Source organism: Cajanus cajan, chromosome 6, assembly GCF_000230855.2.
Source record: "Cajanus cajan strain Asha chromosome 6, NIPB_CcT2T_4, whole genome shotgun sequence".
In the NCBI taxonomy this organism is placed as follows: domain Eukaryota; kingdom Viridiplantae; phylum Streptophyta; class Magnoliopsida; order Fabales; family Fabaceae; genus Cajanus; species Cajanus cajan.
In genome coordinates, this window is record NC_138522.1 from 50,482,315 (window position 1) to 50,502,907 (window position 20,593).

A 20,593-nucleotide genomic window follows, 5' to 3' on the forward strand; every position below is an offset into this window, starting at 1 on the left:
GCAAGCATATTATATATGTACATATTATTTATATTTTTAATATGTATTAATATACAGTTTAACATGTAATTTTTTATGTATTTTTTTACAAAATAAAAATAAAAATAAATTTAAATAAGATAAAAAAAATTGAAATTTAAAATAAGATATGAATTTATTAAAATTTATAAATATAAAATATATTTAATATGAATATTTTTTTAATAAAAATAACTAAAAATCTAGTCATGCGGTTTAATTAATGACCCACCGATTCAACCTTTGACCCGCTGACCCAGTACCTTAACCGGTTCGATGAGTGATCCGATTTTTAAAACTATGGTTTTGAGGAGTTGGAAGTGCGGGTCTCACATTATACATTTTTCTTTAATTTATTATAATAAGTTTCCATGAAAAACTATAAAATAAAGTTACTCTAATAAACTTTCCGGTTAAATTTATAAATAAAATTTTATTTAATAAATTCTTAATCCAACACGTTCAATCACAAAAAAATTCTCAGATAAATTGAACTTACCCATTATACTCTAAAAAAAATTATATACTTAAGTATCTGTTTAGCAAGTTTAATTGAGAAAATAATCTATATTTTTTTTTCTATTTTGAGGAAAAATCTATATATTTATAGCATAAAAAGTTTTTGCACTGTGATCTAATTACAAACTAATTAACTCATTTAAAATGATAGTTACAATAATTTTGATTAATTGATAATATAATTTTTTAATAAATTTATTTGGTTTTGAATGTCATATCACTGGGCTGATTAACCTGGCGAATGGGTTAGAATCCCCGGGAAAAAAAAAGCATCTCCATTCTCCACGAGTGGCAGTTACTTCAATACTCATGGGTAACATGTTTTTCTTTTTCTTGTTCTGTACATTCAAGCATTGAGTTCGGAAACACGAAAGATATGATGAAAACTGAAAAAGGAATCTGGAGGGAGGGCAATATGATGTCTTGTATTTCCGTGTTTTTATTGCTACAGTTAGTTTAACTTTAATCGAATTCAAAGGAACATTTTATTTTTCAAATACTTGTGTCAGAATTAGGAGCAATGTCAGTGAGTGCATGCATAATAAAACTCTACCATGTTTGAAATAAAGGGTTGTTGTTGTTCTAGCCAGTTGTCTAAAAAGCCGTGCCCTTTTGACAAACCCTCTAACATTTCAGTTCAGACAAGAGACTGATTCCGCAAGTTGAAACGCAAATTGAGAGAACCCAAGAAAACAATTCCAACATGATTCTGGCTGTACATACAACATTGTCCAATGTGTCACTCAGAACACATATTCTAATCTACTCTACTTAACATAGACTAACAGAGACTGAAATTGTCCAAGAGAATTAATTAGTTAAATTAGCAGAATAAGAATGTGAAGTGAACTACCAATAAAAATTATCGTGAATCAAAGAGCCTGTGGTGGAATCACAGAGCATAGCTCAATAGACCCGTAATGCAGCAACTCCTCTATCATTTGCTCGATGTGGTCCTCTTCAAGAGGCTTGAATTGCTGAGCACTTTCCACCTTCACCTTCTTCAAAACCCAATTCCCCTCTGCTTCTTGCTTCTCCTCTTGTCTCTTCTGTGGTAGCATTCTCTCGGTTTCGTTGCTCTTCATGGGGAAGTTGCTTCCGGAGGTGATGACATGTGGTGAAGCCACTCTCTGAGGCTCTGGCAGTGATGGCCTTGTCATTTGCAACGAAGCCATGTAGCACCTGTGCAGTTTAGCAGTTAAAGTTGCTGAGAGAAGCTTTGAAGATGATGACTGAGACGCATTGGGGTTGTAAGGGAAGTTTGTTCTTGCTCTTGTGCCACACATTAGCCTTGCTGCTTCATCATAAGCTCTGGCTGCATCCTCAGCAGTTTCAAAAGTACCAAGCCATATCCTAGTTTTCCTGCATAAGAGAAAAAAAAGTTATCATCAGTTCGAGACATTATCAGACACTAAATGTAGACATTTATGATATTATTAAGCACTAAATTGACACGATGCAATCATTGTTAAATACTAAATGTGAACACTTCTGACATTGTCAGATACTAAATATGGACACCTCTGATATTGTTAGACACTAAATGTGACACCTCGTTCAATGGAGATTGAAACATTGGTTTGTTACATTATTAAGGACTAGAGAATGAACCTTTGTTGCTAATGTTTATTTTATTGTAAATAGAAGTGAAATGTGCATGGAAATGAAAACAAGAGGGGCACTTACAATATAGGGTGTCGAATTTCGGAGACCCAAGAGCCCCAATGCCTTTGTCGGACGCCTCGGTATCGCTGTTGTGATCTGGCCATGTTAGGGAAAAGAAAGGAATTCTTTTCAGAAAGTGTTAGTGAAAATGTTGTGAGTGATAGAGAGAGTTGCGGTACCAAATGGGGGAGGGGGGGAGGAGGAGGGGGTGGGGTTTTTGTAGTTGAGGTTGGCTTGTTCTATGTGTGGCACTTTTTATAAACAATTTGCACCAAGGGGGTCCCACAGGGGGATTTTGAGGTATTTCTTTCTTTTTCTTGACCTATCAGCTATAACTTGGCTGTATTGCAATTTGAAATTCATGATTATTGAATTAGTGTGTCAAAAAAACGATTCACATGTCGTTCAGTCTATGATGCGTGAACTATTGTTTCAAAACATATACGTAATATACAGAATTATTTATTTGCAAATGTGAGCTTTGCAATCCTATTTGTAGCCAACAAAAATCTAATATTCAAGATCACGGTCCACAGATTCTGCTCATGTGAAAACTGATCACAATTTGTAGATAATGACTAGTTTGCAGTCCCCTATTGTGTGAAATTTTAACTACTAGATCTTTGAACATATCATTGTAAAATATATATAAAGCACCAATTGCCTTAATGAATGTTTTTGTTTCAAATCAATTGGAGCTTCTGCCTCTTTTTTTATCAGATAATATCAAATTTTAGACCTCGGTCTCGACCATTTGGCGACCAAGATAACGATCAATCGATCATGTGTTGCAATTATTTGTTGCTGCGATCGGTAGTGCTACAGAGCAAACATGGATAAATACTGTTTACCACTGTATATTTCATAATTTTAAAATCAGGTCAATTCCAAGTTGGGACACATCGGGTTAAGATAAATTCTTGGACATTCATAATTACCCTAACATTTCAAATCATTTGATCAGATCTGCTTAATTAATGATCATGAGACTAACATATGAGAGCAGGGCTAATTGACCAAATTTAGGCTCTTTTAAAAACTAATTACTAAAATAGAATTGTTTAAAAACTAATTATTGTTTTAGGGTGAAACTATTGGTTGTCATTTTTTAACTGTCACATGCCTCTAGGAAATGATTGTCAGTAGATTTTTGTGATCAACAAAAAATAACTGCAAGTAGCTTCAACTTGGTGATTAGTTTCAAACCATACTCTTTTCTTTATTTTTTTCTGTAGAGTGATGGAGGCATTAAATGAAGTGCACTAGTCACGGAGACAAAGTATCGGTACTTGGGACAAGTTAGCTTTTCTCTCAACAAAACTGTTAAAGTTTACTGGTGGTGTTTGTTGTGTCATAGAGCTTTAATTCGCTTTCAAACATATTGTAGAACCACAATACATAACTGATCAGTAATTGAAGTTGAGAGTTTTTTTGAGTATTCATCTATTGTGTTTAGGATGCTTGGTACGAGCGAAAACATCAGAAGCAGTATTTCACGATTTTGGTTGGTAACGGCCCATGTTCTTCGCGTAGCTACTGTTCACCCACGTGCCAGAGTTCATTAACCATGACCATTATTATGACCATACCATACTACACGGTAAGTTAAATAAATTTTAAAATCACACAAAACAAATATATATATAAAGTTTAATTTCAATGTATGATCACTCACAGTTAGTTCGAAATCCTAATGGGGTATGCTTTTTAAAGTAATTAGTAGAAAAGACAATAATTTTAATACTTGACAATTTATGATCAGTTCCATGTGCTAAACTACTAACGGCAAAACACCTGATTAGTTATTATTTGAATAAAACAATGGTGGGGTCTATTTTGCAGAGGGTGATGTTCTTCTGTCTGTGTGCCACGTGTAAGCAACAATTTAGATGATGATCAATGTTCTGATGTTATTTTCTCCATGAAGAATCACTTGTGTTGAAAAATCTTTTTAGCTCAGTTTTATGTTGCCTTACAAAGCCAAGAGATGAAAGGTAAAAAAACTGCTTCTACTTTCTAGTTTTGGGTACAGTTTTGCTTTTTGTTTCTTTCTAAGATAAAGGAAAGAAAAACAGTAGCAGTGAGTGACAAGGAAAATAAAAAATAAAAAGACAGGAAAAAAGAATAGAAGGGAGACAAAAGAACAAGTAGCATATATGTCAAGGATTGAAAGATTAGGAGCTTTATAAAAATATCCCTATCCATGTCTCTATCTTTAATTTTTATTTTTGTTGAAGGGGGGCTTTATTTTTGGTTTACAGCTATGGTGGAATTGATTTGCACAAAAGGTCAAGAAAGTGAAATATATAAAAACTCATACGCGTGAAATGGGTCCCAAAACGTAACATGGGTGATGAGAGCAAAAGCAGTGTTTGTCTAATTAATTTGTGTTCCAAGCATTTCTCTATGTGGTTGTTTGAGCAAATAACCTAAACCTCCCATGGTTTGTTGCCATCAACTTAATAAGTTTCTGACACCCATCATGGCCGTGTTCTTTTTCTCCTCACAAAACCACACTGCTTCACATGCCAACAGCAACATATATACATAATCCATTGAATTTAATTAACTAATAAATAACAAGGGTCAGCTGCGGGGCTTGGGGATAAGAACAGAACATGGGAATTTCTCGATCAAACTAGTAATAAATTGAGGGAATGTGTCTTTTTCTCTCTGCTGAGTCCTAACCTTGATACACATACATGCACATATACGATATTCCTTTGTGTTAATTGTCTTTTCCTTTATATGTTAATTTGTCGTCTTACCAAGCTCCTAGTGCTTTGCCATCATCCAGAACGTTTCTTCCCCTCAATTTTATTATCCCCCAAAGTATCTCTCTACAACTTTTGGATATGATACAACACTTTCTATTTTCCAAGTTTTTACCAAAATCGTCATCCCTACAGATCAAGCCTTTGTCTTTTGTTCGGAGCAAACAGCAATTCAGTAAATTAGCCTATGAAAAATAGAGGCAGCAAAATACATCACTAAATATCGTATTAATCAATGCGAATTGTAAGTTATAAAGAGACACAAAAAAAAGTCTTGATTGAATTTAGGTCTCCAGAATAGAGTTTAAGTTAAAAAAAAAAAAATACTTCTCTAAGTTTTGAACAGGTTTTGGAACACTATACTCAAATTAGATCATAATTGAATTGAACTAAAAAAAATTGAGTTTAATGATCATGCTTAAATTTAAAGTTTAAATCTTATATTCTAACTTCTAAGCATGTTTCACTGAACTAGAGAAATTAAAAATAGGTTGTGTAAATGTTTGACAAGAATTAAATTAAGTATTAATTTTTTTTATAATTTTAAAAAAAATTGTACAACAACAAGCATATTCTTTTAACAGTTAGTTTTCTTCAAAATAGAACTATCATGATTGAAAAGTTGTTCATTTAAGTAATAACACACTTGTATACACAAATTAAAATTTAAAACTATTAATTAAGTTATAATAATTTTGTGTCAATTAATTTATGTATTCAATAGTATCCTTTTTAACTTGTTTGATAAATTTTTCATTAAAAAATAGCAAGAAGTTTTTTTTTTTTTTTTTACCGTGCGAAAAAGCTTAGGTAAGATTGGCCAAAACATGCTACAAAGCTATTAAAAAAAACAAATAAATTATCCATTGACTAAGTCTTCAAATTGGTGGAAATCAAACTAATAAATTTTTAATTAGAGCCGGATTCTTTTTAACTTAATAAATTATACAGAAATTACTATTAAATAAGTGTTTAAATAAGAAATTTATTCAGATGCATATTTTATCATTGACTGTGAGTGCAATTTGTGGAGCAGTGCGCGTAACTTGTTATAGATGGAATTCTTTTCTTGTACCTAAAGCAACAACAAGTCTCCATCCTGACCAATGATATTCATCCTTTTATAAGAATGCAGACTGGATTGGCAACTATTTTATACCTAATTACGTATTTATTCAGTGAAACAAAATTTCATTTATTAGCTGGAGATGAAATATGCAAATTGGCAAATTGCATTTACCACCAGTTCAAGTTGCTATGAATAAGCATAAATCATATAAATGCTTCTCAACCGTGAGTCTTGGACGCGGTTTCGTTGCTTAGCAAGCAAACTAATTAACAAAGGTTGAACCGTGCCTTTCAATTTGTGAACTATACATGAAAAGGCCATATGCAGTTTCCATGTGCATGCCCCTATTTTTCCTCCACCACTAACGTGTATTTCCTCGTATAATTAATAATACAGTGCTACTTCTACCAAACATTTTATCAAACAATCTTAATCTCATTAAAAGATCATACAAAATTTGTTTCCATCTCTTTCTATATCGTGAAACAACTTCGAATTAGAAAACGACAAGACTAAATTCTCTTTTATTTTATCTCTAGAGTTTGGACTCTTTCAAATGTTAGCAAGTATATCGGGACAAATTGTTCTGAAAAACAAATGCATAAAAAAAATAATGAAGCTTAATTAATTAAAAAGCTCAAGTCTATGTGTCTTCTATTCTCGTGGCATAATACAAACTAACATGAGAGAATAATCATCCATTGGCGATAGATTTAATAAGTTGTTGAAAATTTGTTTGTATATTTATTAATTAACTTTTTTTAATGTAATTCTTTATTTATCGACCCTATGGGAAGACACTTAAATGCGTGAGAGATGTAGTTTTTGTCCCCACATAAGTTAGTCAAGATGAAGCACATGGTTGGGGTACTGTACAAAACTGCTAAAGCCAAAACTTGGTTGCAACCAAACCATTGTGTTGGGTTGTGCATAAAATAATATTTGTGTGTTTACTATATATTATTCTGTTTCTAACAAGTTCTACATGTCAAAAGCGCTATAAAGTTGACAGATAATTACAAGATTAAGCAGGTAGTTTGTTGGCACGTAAAAGGAAATTAATGAAGGAGGCTTTGAATTGCCCTAGGAAACGGTCTATTCAAATATCCTAAATAGATTTTGGTAACAGAAACCATGAGACAGGTTCAACTTACCTATCATTAGACAGCTTCTAATAAAATGGCTTTACATATAAGGGGTGATTTTTGAGATTAGGAGTAGTGGCGATGATTGAGGAAGTGGCAAGACTAGGAAGGAGGAAGTCCTGTATAAATTTGCTATTGCCATGTGACTTGATGTGCTAGTCTTTCCCGCCAGGCTTAATTGCTAGCCAATTGGGTGTGGATGTTGAATTCTTGATTGAAATTGAATGACAACCCACGACAAATTGGCAAGGTTTCTTATTGGATGGGAGAATCACTGTATGGAACTGGATTGGAAAAATATGAACGGCCACCCTAAAATCGTGGATTGGAGTACACGAGAGAAAGGAATTTACCAAAAAAAAAATGTTGAGGGAGGAAAAAGATAAAAACAAAATAATTAATATGATAAATAATGTGATGATAAAAAAAATCAAATAAAATGAAATATAAGTGAAACTAAATGTTTGAATATAATTATTCAATTTAATTTATCATATTTACCTTACTAGGAATGACACAAGTTAGTGGTTATTATCAACTTTTTAACGTGTGACATGAGTATGTTTGCTTGTAAGAATGAAAATTTATGAGAGATCTAATAATCATGAGCAATATAATTAGTCTAACAACAACTGTTAAGATGTGCTTTGATACATTTTGGAATGTAAGTATGTAGCAAAATCAAGTTTACAGAATTGTTTTGTAATATAAAGATTGTTCCATAGTTATGTATTATATTTTGATTTTATCTTTAACAATGTGAGATCTCTAACATGTTGAGGACTAAATTTAGGGACATCTCGGGTCTGAAATTTGCAAGATTGAATATATACATGTATTTTGATAATAACCTGATAGTAGATGAAACAACAACAACAACTTTATAGTGAGTAACATGATAGGTTAAATAACCACCACTAGATAGTTATGTGAATAAAAGAATTGTCTCTTAACTAATATCAACATTCTACATACTTATGAATATCCTATGTTTTTAGATTATATGAATGCTACATAGTAAATAATAAATTGTTCACTTGATATGAAAAATATATAAAAGATACTTGCATATTAAAAGAGTGAAATTCACCTCTTTAGGATAGAAGGGTTATATTCAAGGCTCAAGGGCTATTTGGTAGCCCGTTTTCAGTGAAAATGAAAATGTGGTAAAAAAAAAACATGTTTGTTTAAGAAAATATTTTCAAAATGAAGGCCAAAATAAAAAATAAAATAAAAATATTTTCAATATTTTTTAACAAAATGAATCACACAATAGTTAACATAAATTGTAATTATAAAATAGTATTTCATTTTTCCTTTTCCAAATTTCATCATTCCGCTATCTTTTCATTTATTGTAATGATGGTATAGCGATATCAACAATGGTTGTGGTGACATTGGTCGATGTTACCATTTCTATTGTTGTCATCACCATTGACATCCCCACCTTTATTATCACTGTCATCATCATTATTGATATTGTTGTTGCTATTATCATTGTTGTCACCACTTGGAGGTCATGATAGTGATGATAACATCAAAAGTGAGGGTGACAATAATAGTAGTGTTGATTGTGTGGTCACTACTATCATTATTGTTAATATCATCATTATTGCCCTCATGCCACCTTTGCTCTCACAACTATTTATGTCACTACCATGTAATAGTGATAACAATAGTGATGACAATAGAAACATCGACAATAATAATGATGACAATAATGATAATTATAATGATGACAATGGGTAATTGTGATAATGAAGTGTATGGAGACAACAATAATAATTATTTTATAAGAGATGTATTTATAATTGAAATCTAATTTCAATTATTAGTTTTAATCTAAAAATTACTCAATTCTCTCGTTTTTTATAATAAGACATTTCTCTCACTTGATGCGCTCTTTATATAATTAACATATCAATATAAATATTTTTTATTATTAAAACTTATTTACAAGTATATGACAAAAATATTTTTTTAAGTAGTTAAACTATAAATATTTTATAGTTTTTTCATTTTCTTAAAACAGAAAATAAATTCTCAAAATAAAAATTTGTGATATTATAAATATATATATTTTTAAAAATATGCATGTTTTTTATACCAAACAACTCATTAATTCATGTGTTTTCTTTTATCTTTCATAAACTCGGTAAAGGCTCGGGCTAAATTATTTTTATAATGGGCCGAATAAGAATCTCTATATCAATTGCAAATCCAAATATGCTCTTTTTTTCTCTCTCCAGAATTGGACCTTTGACAAAGCACGCCCTAGTCGGATCTGTTAGGGATGTCTTGAATCTTGTACGAATTTCTTATTTTGGGCTGGACTGATCCAAATGGCTTTTGTTAGATCTAATCCCGTTCCACGAGTCCACGACCCACATGACTCAACATATTCAATCATTTTTTCCTTGACATTTAACAACTGCAAATCCTTTCCTTTTTTAAAAAAAAAATAGTATTAGTATTTTACAAACATAATATATGAGATAATTATTTATTTTATAAATTTTAATTTATAATAAATAAATAAATTTAACATATTTTATATTATAATTAAATTTTATTATAAATAATTTTAAATATATACATTATACTTGGAGATGAAAATGAGTCAAACTTTAAACACGAGTCTACAACTTAACATGTTTAATATTTGGTCTCACTTAATCTATTTAATAAAAATATTTAACTTATATTTTTTTAAAAATTATTAATTTAAATAGGTTGAGCTTAAACTTTTAAATAAATTTGTTAGGTTTAATAAGTCAACTTATTCATATATATATATATATATATATATATATATATATAATATAATAGTAAAATTATATATATATATATATATATTAACAATATAATTAAATAAATAATTTTGTAATATAAAAATTAAATTATCAATCTTTTTTTTTATATTTTAACTACACTTAAACATTTTATATTCTTTATTCATATAAAATTAATAAATCAAAAATAAAAGTTTTAAAAGTCACATCTTTATGTGTTTTTTTTCTTCTTCATCTTCTTAGTTAGTTATTTAGAGTATTTCAAATGAGGTATATGAAATATACAAATTTTCTTTATGATAAATTATCTTTTCTCATTATGGTTTGTGTGTAAGTATACATTAGTGTAAATGAGTATAAATGATTTATCTCTTAGTTAGGTTTTATTTTTTATTTTTTAATTTTAATAATAATAGATTAATCTATTTTTTATCAAAAAAATACAAAATTATCATACAATTTTTTTAAAAAAACTTATATGTATATTTAAAAATATGATTGTTAATTTATTTTAAATTAAATTTATTGACCTTTTTAATATTGTTAATACATAATAAACTTTTAAATAAGATAATTGATTGAATTAAGATTTTAAAAAGATTAGACTAGACTTATAAAAAGAATAGTTATGATAGATAATAAATTAGACTTATATTTTAATTTTATAAAATAAGCCTGATTTATCTATTTAAAATTTAATTTAACTTGACTTATTCTTATTTTTAAATTTATATTTTAAATTTATATAATAAATAATTTATATTATGATATAATTTTTTAATTATTAATAATTATTTCTAAAATGTATATTAAAATAAACACGTCAATGATATATTCAAAATGATATAAAAAAAAGTTAGAAATATTAAAAAGTACATAAAAAATAATATATTAAAAATGAAAATTTTAAAATACTCAAATAAATATAAAAAAATGGTATATTAAAAAAATAAATAAGTTAAAAAATATTAAATAAAATTTAAAATTGATACAGAGAAATAATATTTAAAATTTGAAAATAAAGTATATTTAATTATATATATATATTTTTTGGTAATGTATTTAAATTTTATATTCAATTATTGAAAATAATAAAAAACAATAATGCTAGAGTTTACAGTGATAGGTATAAGTATAAAAGGAGGGCCAGTGGACGACTCTCCTAGGGTTTGTTTATTAGGGTTTCGGTGGATCGCTATCTCTTCGGCACTTGGCGCAGTCGAGCACCCAGAAGACGAAGGGAAAATGGTACTCATGAGTGAAAACCACACCCTCTAACCTTCGATTCGTAATTGTGCATTTTGTGATTTGATTTGTTGTTGTGTGCAGCCGTCGCATAAGACGTTCAGAATCAAGAAGAAGTTGGCGAAGAAGATGAGGCAGAACAGGCCCATCCCCTACTGGATCCGCATGAGAACCGACAACACCATCAGGTACCTACCTACCTCCACCTTCACCCTATTCACGCTTCCCTTACCGTTACGCTTCTCTTTTCGCGCTAACGCTTCCGTTACGTTTCTTCCAGGTACAACGCTAAGCGTCGCCACTGGCGTCGCACCAAGCTTGGATTCTAAGCTGCTTGCTTTGCCTCAGTTCGGGTTATCCAATTAATTAGTTTTTCTTTTTTATTTTTATTTATCCGAAAACAATGCTTTTTGAAGCTGTGGCGTTTTGCATTTATTTGGAGACTATATTATGTAAGGAACTTATAGTAGTCCATACTAATGCTGTTCGACTTCGACACCTCTTTTTAAAGTAATTCAGATTCTTCGCATTTTGTATTGCGAGTTATTGCAGTTTTGTCACTTTGAATGACTTTTAATCGGTACGAAGCTTTCTTCTATTATCATTATAGATATTAGACCTGGTAGTTTTGGCTCTTCACTCTATCTCTGATGCATATAGGGTACCATGTTTTCTGCTGAGATGTGACTGAATGGTTCCTGTGTTAGTGGTGGACTTGGTTTATTAGCAATTGTAAAATGATAATCTGTTTGATTTTGATAAATTGCTAACTGTTAGATCCATAGACAACTAATTTGTGACTTGTGCTTGCTTTTGACTTCTTTTACCATGGATTGGCAATATAGTCTGCACCTTTTTGCTCCCATATTAGATTAGCAAAGCATTTCTTTGGTGCCATGTTGGCTTTGTGGAATTTAGCAAAGCTGTTCCCTTTATTTTCTTTATTCTTCTAGGTTAGGCAGACTAATATGTTTTTGTATTCTTGGGTATGAAACAAGGTCGATGCTTTGTTTTCTTACTTACTAGAACTGGAGTTTGAGTTATAGTTCCGTGGTGGCTATGCATCATGGATGTCACGAATTTTAAATGTTTTATGGGCCATATTTGTATTTGTTTATCATTCTTAATATTGGACACAAATCATCATTTCCTTCATGACATGTCAGTTAAATATTGCACATGGTTTTTTCCTCTGCCAAATTATCTCATTATTATGCTCTTGTTTTAAAATATAGGCTGTAGTCTCTTCTTTGACACCAATCCAAAGCCCCACTATATATATATGTTTCTCACAAAATCTAGTTTGTTTAACCTCATGCCTTCCTTCTCTTCCAAGACTGTTGGCAGTTACAAGTTGGAGTATCATTAGGAGCTTCAATTTGGGGTGGCAACAGTTGATTTTGCTAAGGTCTTGGTCCAGATTCATATGCTCGCTGAGAACATTACTCGGAAGTAGCATTATCTGAAAAAAAAAAATGCTCCTTTTCAATTGTTTGTTTGGGTTAGCTGTTCCACGAAGCTGCTCTTTGCCAAGTCTATGGAAATACATCATTTTAAGGAGTCATTAAGGGACTAATGTTAAGGTGTTGGTGTTAGTCAGGTTGGTTGTTGCTAGGAAGGCTGTTTCTTATTGGCTGGGCAGGGATTCTTCACTTCCCATTCCTTTATCTTTTTCTTTTCTAAACCAAACCCCCAATCAATTGCAATTAGGATGTCACAACTGGTTAAGTCTATTCGCTCTTAGTTTTTCTTGTGTTATATATATATATATATTATTTTTTTTATTATTATTATTTTTTTTTCTGTGAAGCACTCAGAGTAGAGTAAATGATATGTAATTTTATTGATGTGATTGATTTTAGTCTTACATGGAGTCTTATTCTAATAAAACTTATATTACCCAAAATAAAAAGACCAACCATACCTCAATGCTCAATGGAACGAAAGAGATGCATAGAGGAAATAACTACGCCAGGCAGAGAGTATAATGACGGGTAATATTTCAATTGTGTCAAGTTCTTATTGAGGGAATTTGAAATGAGACTACAAAAGGGTCAGGTAATTTGAATCATGCAACCTGATGGTCAAAATTAATCTATACAATTTGCTCTACGCAGGTTGGTTTAATTTACGTAATACGTCTTGCATTTTACGTGACAATCTTTTCCTAAACTCTACGGAAGCCTTCTGATTATTGGTCTAAAGAAAGCTTACATGGAATAATGACGAAATTTATTCTCAATATTAATGCCAACTCTGGGATTCTGGATTTCATAAAACAATGGATCTACATATTTGGAAAATTTTGAATAGTATATGACGTTTTGTCATCAATAGAAGCTTCAGCAAAGCGTGGTAAAATATGCACGTCTTGTTGCACTCATCCGACGATGTATGTACTACATGTCCGAGAGTTTAAATTAGGCATTTTATTTCCTTTGAGAAAGATCGAAGATGGAGTCGTTTCAGAAATTGATGTATTTCGAAACTGTCAGCGAGTGTCCCTGCCGTTGATTATAACATTATTTTTTCTCTCTCGACCAGTAAACGATATTTTCTCTCTAGTTTCTGCTGTCATTCTCTAGCTTTTGCCCCACTTTGTACCACTTTAATGTCAAATTAACATACTTCTCTTACTACTTCTAACTTGGTTCCAAAGTTTTGATGATCATGCCAAAAATAACAGAACCAACAATTGATTCTTCTATGCCATCATATAATCAGCAAACTATCCAATGTGAAAGTCGAGGTGCATATGAAACTAGTATTATAAAAAAATACTATATTAACTATATTTAAATAAGTATACATAAATATTTGTAAACGTATAAATTATATTTTAGATTTATAATCAATAATCTATATTATAAAAAAATTTATATATAGATAAATTGTTTTAAAATATTAATATTTAATTAATAAATAATTATGATAAATAAAAATTAAATTAAATAATAATAAAAAATTCTTACAAATTCATTAAAAAAAATTCTTAAAATTACTCTTATATAAAATAGAATTTTATATTTTATATATAGGAGTTAATTAATTCATAATGATTAATAAGTTTGTTTTTCATTTCACGCAAGTAAGGTTGGAAAGTAAGGTTGGAAAGCAAGATAGTTATTTGCCACGTGGTGGTTTCCTTTATTCGCCACACATCGTCAAATCATTTATATCAACAGAAACTAGTTATTTATCCTCGTGATTGAAAAGGATGTAATTAGAAGAAAAAAATCTAAAAATAGGATTGTTGAAAAAAAATAAAATAAAGGCTAAAACGCTATTTTGGTCCTTATAATCTTTTTTTGTTTCAATGTAGTCCAACTTTTATTTTAGGTCTCAATTTGGTCCCAAACTAATTAATTGGTTTCAATTTAGTCCCAAATTAATTAATTGGTTTCAATGTGGGACTTCCGTCTAAATTATTTAAACGGAGTTAACTTTTAGCCACGTGGATGCCACGTAAATGCATACGTGGCATCCACGTGGATGAGAATTTTTCTTGAAAACACCTGGACCGGAACGGCTCGTTCTGAAACCGGAAGGGGCCGTTCTGGTTGCAAAATTAAAACACCATCAGTGAAGCAGAACGGGCTGTTCTGAAACCAGAACGTCCCGTTCTCAGAATGGCCCGTTCCAAAACTGTGAATAAAATATTCTTTACTTAATTGTGTTTTTGATATTATAATTATGCAATTTTGATCTCTAAAGTTTTAATTGAGTAATTTCAGTCCTTAAAAGATTATAGTTGTGTAATTTTAGTCTCACAATTTTTAATTGAACAATTTTAATCTCTCAAATATAATAATTGTGCAATTTTAGTCTTTCTCATTAAAAATTTAATAATTTTAAAATTTTAATATATATATATTATTAATAAATAAATAAAATTTATATATTATTAGTATTTTAATATTACTGATAAATTAATATCAATAATATTTTTACTATATTTATAAATAAACTAATAATTTGATAAATATAACTTAATATATTAATATATTTTTATAAAAATATAAATATATAAGATCAGATATATATTTCTAATTAATATACTTATATTTTTGTAAAAGTATATTAATATATAACAAGTTATATTTATCAAATTATTAGTTGATCTATAAATATATTAATAATATTATTGATATAATAATTTTTTCTTTTTCTCTTTCTGTTTGAAGAAATATTTAAATATCACTTTATAATTTTTTGCAACTTATTCAAGATTAAAAGAATAAAATGATAAAAATTAATAAGATAAACATAATAAAATAAAATATAAAAATATATTAATATATTTATTTTATTAGATATAATAACATAATTAAAATATAATTAATAATATATATTTTATAAAATTATTAATTTTTTATATAAAAATATAAAATAAAACCGGAACGGCCCGTTCTGAAATCGAAACGGGCCGTTCTGGTTGCATTTTCGGTGTGTTAATTTTGCACCTGGAACGGGCCGTTCCGGATGCAAAGTTAACACACCAAAATGCACCTAGAACGGCCCGTTCCGGTTTCAGAACGGGCCGTTCTGGGTCCAGGTGTTTTCAAAAAAATTCTCATCCACGTAGCATCCATGTATGCATCTACGTGGCGTCCACGTGGCCGAAAGTTAACACCGTTAAAGCAATTTGGACGGAAGTCCCACATTGAAACCAATTAATTAATTTGGGACTAAATTGAAACACATTAATTAGTTTGGGACCAAATTGAGACCTTAAATAAAAGTTGGACTACATTGAAATAAAAAAAGATTATAAGGGACCAAAATAGGTTTTTAGTGTAAAATAAATAAATAAACATGCACAAGTTGTTAGCTTCATCTCAAAAAAAATAAGACAACTCATACGGTAAAAAAAAATCAAATTCAAGGTAAATGGTGCAAAGTCATTCTCCTACGTACTAGTTGTTCTTATTTGTCAACCCCTATTAAAATCACATGGATCATAAATGCTGTTTTCAACATAATTGGTGAGGCTCTCGACCATCTATCTTAATTCTCAGCTCTGGACAATTTATCATGTTAGAACTCCAATGCAGTTCCTTAATTTGTCGGTCGTGACCAAGGAACTTGGGCAGGGGAAGAGAGCATACAATACTTTTTTTCCACATCTGATTTCCCATCACAAGATTTTGTATGATTGACTCCAGAGGTTGCTATTCATTTTTTTGCTTTATGTACTGAATACTCTGAATGTCATACACCCAAAGTAGGGAATGGAAGACAATCAGATTCCAATTTTATACAATTTCAATACTCTATAGTCTATACACAATTATCCCCCTCCAAAGTGAAATTAATTTCGTCTTTACAATGTAATGCTCTCTTCCCTATTAAAGCTGGACACATTTCCGAATGAATGTCTTTATACTTTGGGGCAGAACTATTAAGTTGAAACAGTAAGGTTGACAGGATCTATCCGTAATTTTGAGCATTTGGTAAAACCCAACTGGTTTGGCAGCATCATAATCACAGATCACGTCCTTGATTCTCACTGTTTAGTGTGTATCAAATTGATAGGTACTATCAATAATGGGAATTCACAGGTGGATCAGCAAGAGAGGCATGCTGTGTCACTTGTGAAACTCTTAGTGTTCCTCCAAGCTCAATGGGAACAAGAGGGACAAGTGAGTGAAGAACATCTGTGATCAGTGGACGGTAACTTGGCTCAGGTTGCACGCACAACACAGCTACAGCAGCAACCTTAAAAATACAAAGCCAAACATTTGCTTAGTTCGAAAGTTACTACCTAATACTAGCAGCATCATTGCTATATAAAAGTGGGAAATATGTCCCGAGTTTTCACACACCTGGTATAAGTGCTTTGGATCCATTGTATTCTTAATCACTGGATCCACAATGTTCGGAAGTTTGGACCTGTCCGTGAGCTGTGGCATGGCCTGCAATCATAAATAGTTATGTTAGGTTGTTTCCATACCTACGTTATGGATGAAACCCAATTGAATTTGACTACATGAAAACAAAAGTAGCCCATACCCATGTGACAATAGATTGGCATTGAGCTGGTGCCAGTTTCTCCACTGGCTTCCTTCCTAATAGGAGCTCCAATAGCACAACCCCAAAAGCATACACATCACTTTTGTCACTTAATTTACCTGAAAAATAATTCAATTGCAACATTTTTAATATTATCTCTTCTAGAAGTCTTCGTACAGATGAGTTTCACGTTGGCACATGAACTTTGTTTTCCTATGAATCCAAGCCATTTCTCTATGATAATATTAAAAATTTATTGGTGAAGTGATCCACATATCATCCATGTCCCCTGGAATAAGATCTACTTCAATTGAAATGGATTCAGTTCCCCCTCGATAGTTAAAAACCTTCAAATGTTTCCCATTTTTCGGACATTCCACCTCTAAAGTGAGAAGGGTACGTTTTAGAAGAGATAGATAATACCAACAACCTTTGATCAAAAAATTAAAAAATTAACTACAAAATTTGTTATGTGAGTATTTATTTTTCTTATCACAGTCAATCAAAATAACGTATAAATGTGACATGTCAATTAAAACAAGATATAAGTGAATAATATGAACAAGATGCACAGGTCATATATTTGAAACCCACCCTAAACTCGTGACGTCATTGAAATCAAAGAGGGCTAAAAAAATAATTTAATTTCTTGATCTGGTTTGCTAAAAGCTTAACAATATTATTAAACATATAGTAGCAACCTGTCAGAGCAATGCATATGGCGTATAATGATAACAAGTTTAGTTGGCAATTTGGCATACCATCTAGAAGATACTCCGGGGCTACGTATCCCAAGGTACCCGATAGTTTAATGTTCTTCTTGCTTTGGGACCCATCAGTTAAGGCAAGACCAAAATCAGACAGCTGAATCCACCACCAAAAGTACGTGGATGCCAACACATGAGAAGCTTAGGTGAATACATTAAAGATGAAAGGAAATCGTATTAATAGAAAAGGGAAATAACTTTTATGACAATGCTAATTTAATTTTCTTACCTTGGCATTGAAGTTTGCATCTAAGAGAATATTAGAAGATTTCATGTCTCTGTGGATCACTGCAGGGTAACAGTTCTCATGCAGATATTCTAATCCTCTGTCAGCATACCAGAACTATGTTAACATAATTGCAACACAACACATCAAAAGGATAAAAGAACTTGCTAAGGAAACTCACCTTGCTGTGTCAAGAGCAATCTTCATCCTCATGTGCCAAGTCAATGCCGAACCATGAGAAGGTCCTTCAACATAAGATTTTGGAAAAGAAACTTCGTGATTGAGAATAAGGCATTGCTTGTTAACATTTTCTAACATTTGTTTGTTTTTTAGTACATTTGGAAGTGTTTGTCTAATTAATAAACCTGTTTCTGTTTTTAGTAACTTTGTCTTCTTGGTACTTGAACAAAACACAGAAAGGAAACAAAGAGAAGAGGATATAAGCATCTACTTGTTTCTGTTTTTGTTTTTTCAGAACACTTGTTTTGAAAGTAATTTTTAAAAATTTAATAATTATTTTACGAGAGTGAAATTGTTTGAGAAAGCAAATTAAGGTTGAGACACAATATTTTACCATGTAAAAGGGCCTCCAATGATCCATTTTGCATCAATTCATAGACAATAAACCTCGTGTCACCATCAATGCTACAACCCAGTAAGGAAATTATATTCGGATGTTGAATTTTACTCAGCAAATTCACCTCGTTCTGCAAATTCATCACAACATTCAATCCAAAACAGAAAGAAAAAAAAAACATGACAACAGAAAAGCAACAAATAAATAAGTAATCTCACAATCTGTAATGATTACCTCAAATTCTCTCTCAGCATTTTGAGTCTCACAGTGTAGTCTCTTGACGGCAACATCCAAGTTATGATCCAAGCGAGCCTTGTAAACACGTCCAAAACCGCCCTCACCTAAGACGTTACTTTCCTGAAAATTATTGGTCGTTTTTTCTATTTGCTTATAATCGATTATTGGAACAGACCCCTTCATGCCAACAACCTTGATGGAACTGAATTTACTCGGAATCGGTGCTAAGGTTAGCCCCTTCTCGGCATCTTGGTAGAACAAAAAAAAAAGAATCAAACTCAGGAATCTAGAAACAATTTGGTATTAAATCTGTTTCATGAAAAATAATAAATACCTGGACTTTGAACATTTTTGGTTTTGGATTTTGTTGTGTACTTGGTACAATAAATCCAAAGGCATAAGGAAGTGAAAATGAGTGCTGTGGTAGCTACGATGAGAGCAATTACCACTTTCTTATTCAGGTGATGCTGCTCCTTCCCTGCTCCAATACCTGATAACTAATAATGGATTAGGAGTCTAACTCAACCTTAGATACAACAACAATATAATCACTAGAAGTCTAGAATACATTCTAAGAAATTGAATTGTGATCTTAATTCAAACTTACAAAGTAAGTTTACAAGGTGAGGATCGTTACACTATTATAATGTTAGAATCTCCAACACTAAAGTTGTGAGAATTCAAAAAGAAAAGAATCATAGGTAAAAGTAATAATTTAGATGAGGATCCAAATTATTAATGAGTGTTGAGTACCTGGAGAGGGAGCAAGAGGGTCTGCAGCAACGTGGTGAAGAAGAATAAGAAGCATAAAAAGAAGGTTGATTTTCATTGTTTGTTGTGAGAATACATGAAGATAGAGATATGTGGAGGCAGAAGCAGACAGGGAGAGAGTGTGAAGAATGTTAATGGGTGTTTTGTTCTGGATCTCCAAGGTTTGGCTTGAAGTGCTTTTTGGTTTTTCAAAAAGAATTCACTTTTTTCTTTGTTACCTTTTGAATCTTCTTTTGAGAGCTCACTTTGTCTCTCTCTTTTGGTTGATTGATAATTTGGATATATCGCTTTCTGTGCAGAAGAAAAAAGAAGACAGTGAGTGGGGAGAGGAAATTTAATGTTGAGGTGAAGCGGCAAGCACACCACCAACATGTGTACTTGTTCTTGTCAACTGCTGCAATGCAAACATAAACCAAATTTAATTGTTTTTTTTGTTTCTTAGTACAAGGCTGATGCACCGCTGGGGGTACTTAGCGGTTCCAAAATTATGATCACCAAACAGCTACGCCTTCTTAATCATTGTTTTGAACATGACACCTTTTCGACTTTGTCTTCCTGGCCTAATAATCATCATTGCATGCATTTTTTTTTTCTTCTGTAAAAATATATATGAAAAGATGTAGTAGAATTCCCATTTCTTGTATTGGAATAAAATTTAGTTGAAGAACTTAAATCTGATATGGTATTGTAGATCCAAAAATGAGTTCTTACCAATGGTTGGAAAACTTCTAGCCGGTCCTATAATGTAACTTTTTCCTTCAATTTTTATTGGTGCC

At 31.1% G+C, this 20,593-nt stretch overlaps 3 protein-coding genes across 3 annotated transcripts; 1 reads left to right on the top strand and 2 right to left on the bottom strand.

Moving 5' to 3' along the window:
- Positions 1-1,147: 1,147 nt before the first annotated feature.
- On the bottom strand, positions 1,148-2,414 carry LOC109798000 (protein PPLZ02). The gene is made up of 2 exons (XM_020358187.3): positions 2,224-2,414; positions 1,148-1,899 (listed from the first exon to the last, which is right to left on the bottom strand). The coding sequence occupies exons 1-2, from the start codon at positions 2,304-2,306 to the stop codon at positions 1,410-1,412; spliced, it is 573 nt and encodes a 190-aa protein (XP_020213776.1). The 5' UTR covers positions 2,307-2,414; the 3' UTR covers positions 1,148-1,409.
- Positions 2,415-11,071: 8,657 nt separating this feature from the next.
- LOC109797528 (large ribosomal subunit protein eL39) lies at positions 11,072-11,778 on the top strand. The gene is made up of 3 exons (XM_020357588.3): positions 11,072-11,230; positions 11,312-11,415; positions 11,508-11,778. The coding sequence occupies exons 1-3, from the start codon at positions 11,087-11,089 to the stop codon at positions 11,554-11,556; spliced, it is 297 nt and encodes a 98-aa protein (XP_020213177.2). The 5' UTR covers positions 11,072-11,086; the 3' UTR covers positions 11,557-11,778.
- A 4,309-nt stretch (positions 11,779-16,087) lies between these two features.
- On the bottom strand, positions 16,088-20,388 carry LOC109795755 (putative receptor-like protein kinase At1g80640). Its single transcript, XM_020355290.3, has 10 exons — positions 19,800-20,388; positions 19,381-19,536; positions 19,044-19,294; positions 18,807-18,939; positions 18,414-18,477; positions 18,236-18,332; positions 18,001-18,103; positions 17,240-17,358; positions 17,053-17,142; positions 16,088-16,945 (listed from the first exon to the last, which is right to left on the bottom strand). Exons 1-10 carry the CDS (start codon positions 19,873-19,875, stop codon positions 16,769-16,771), a joined length of 1,266 nt encoding a protein of 421 aa, XP_020210879.1. The 5' UTR covers positions 19,876-20,388; the 3' UTR covers positions 16,088-16,768.
- Positions 20,389-20,593: the final 205 nt, after the last annotated feature.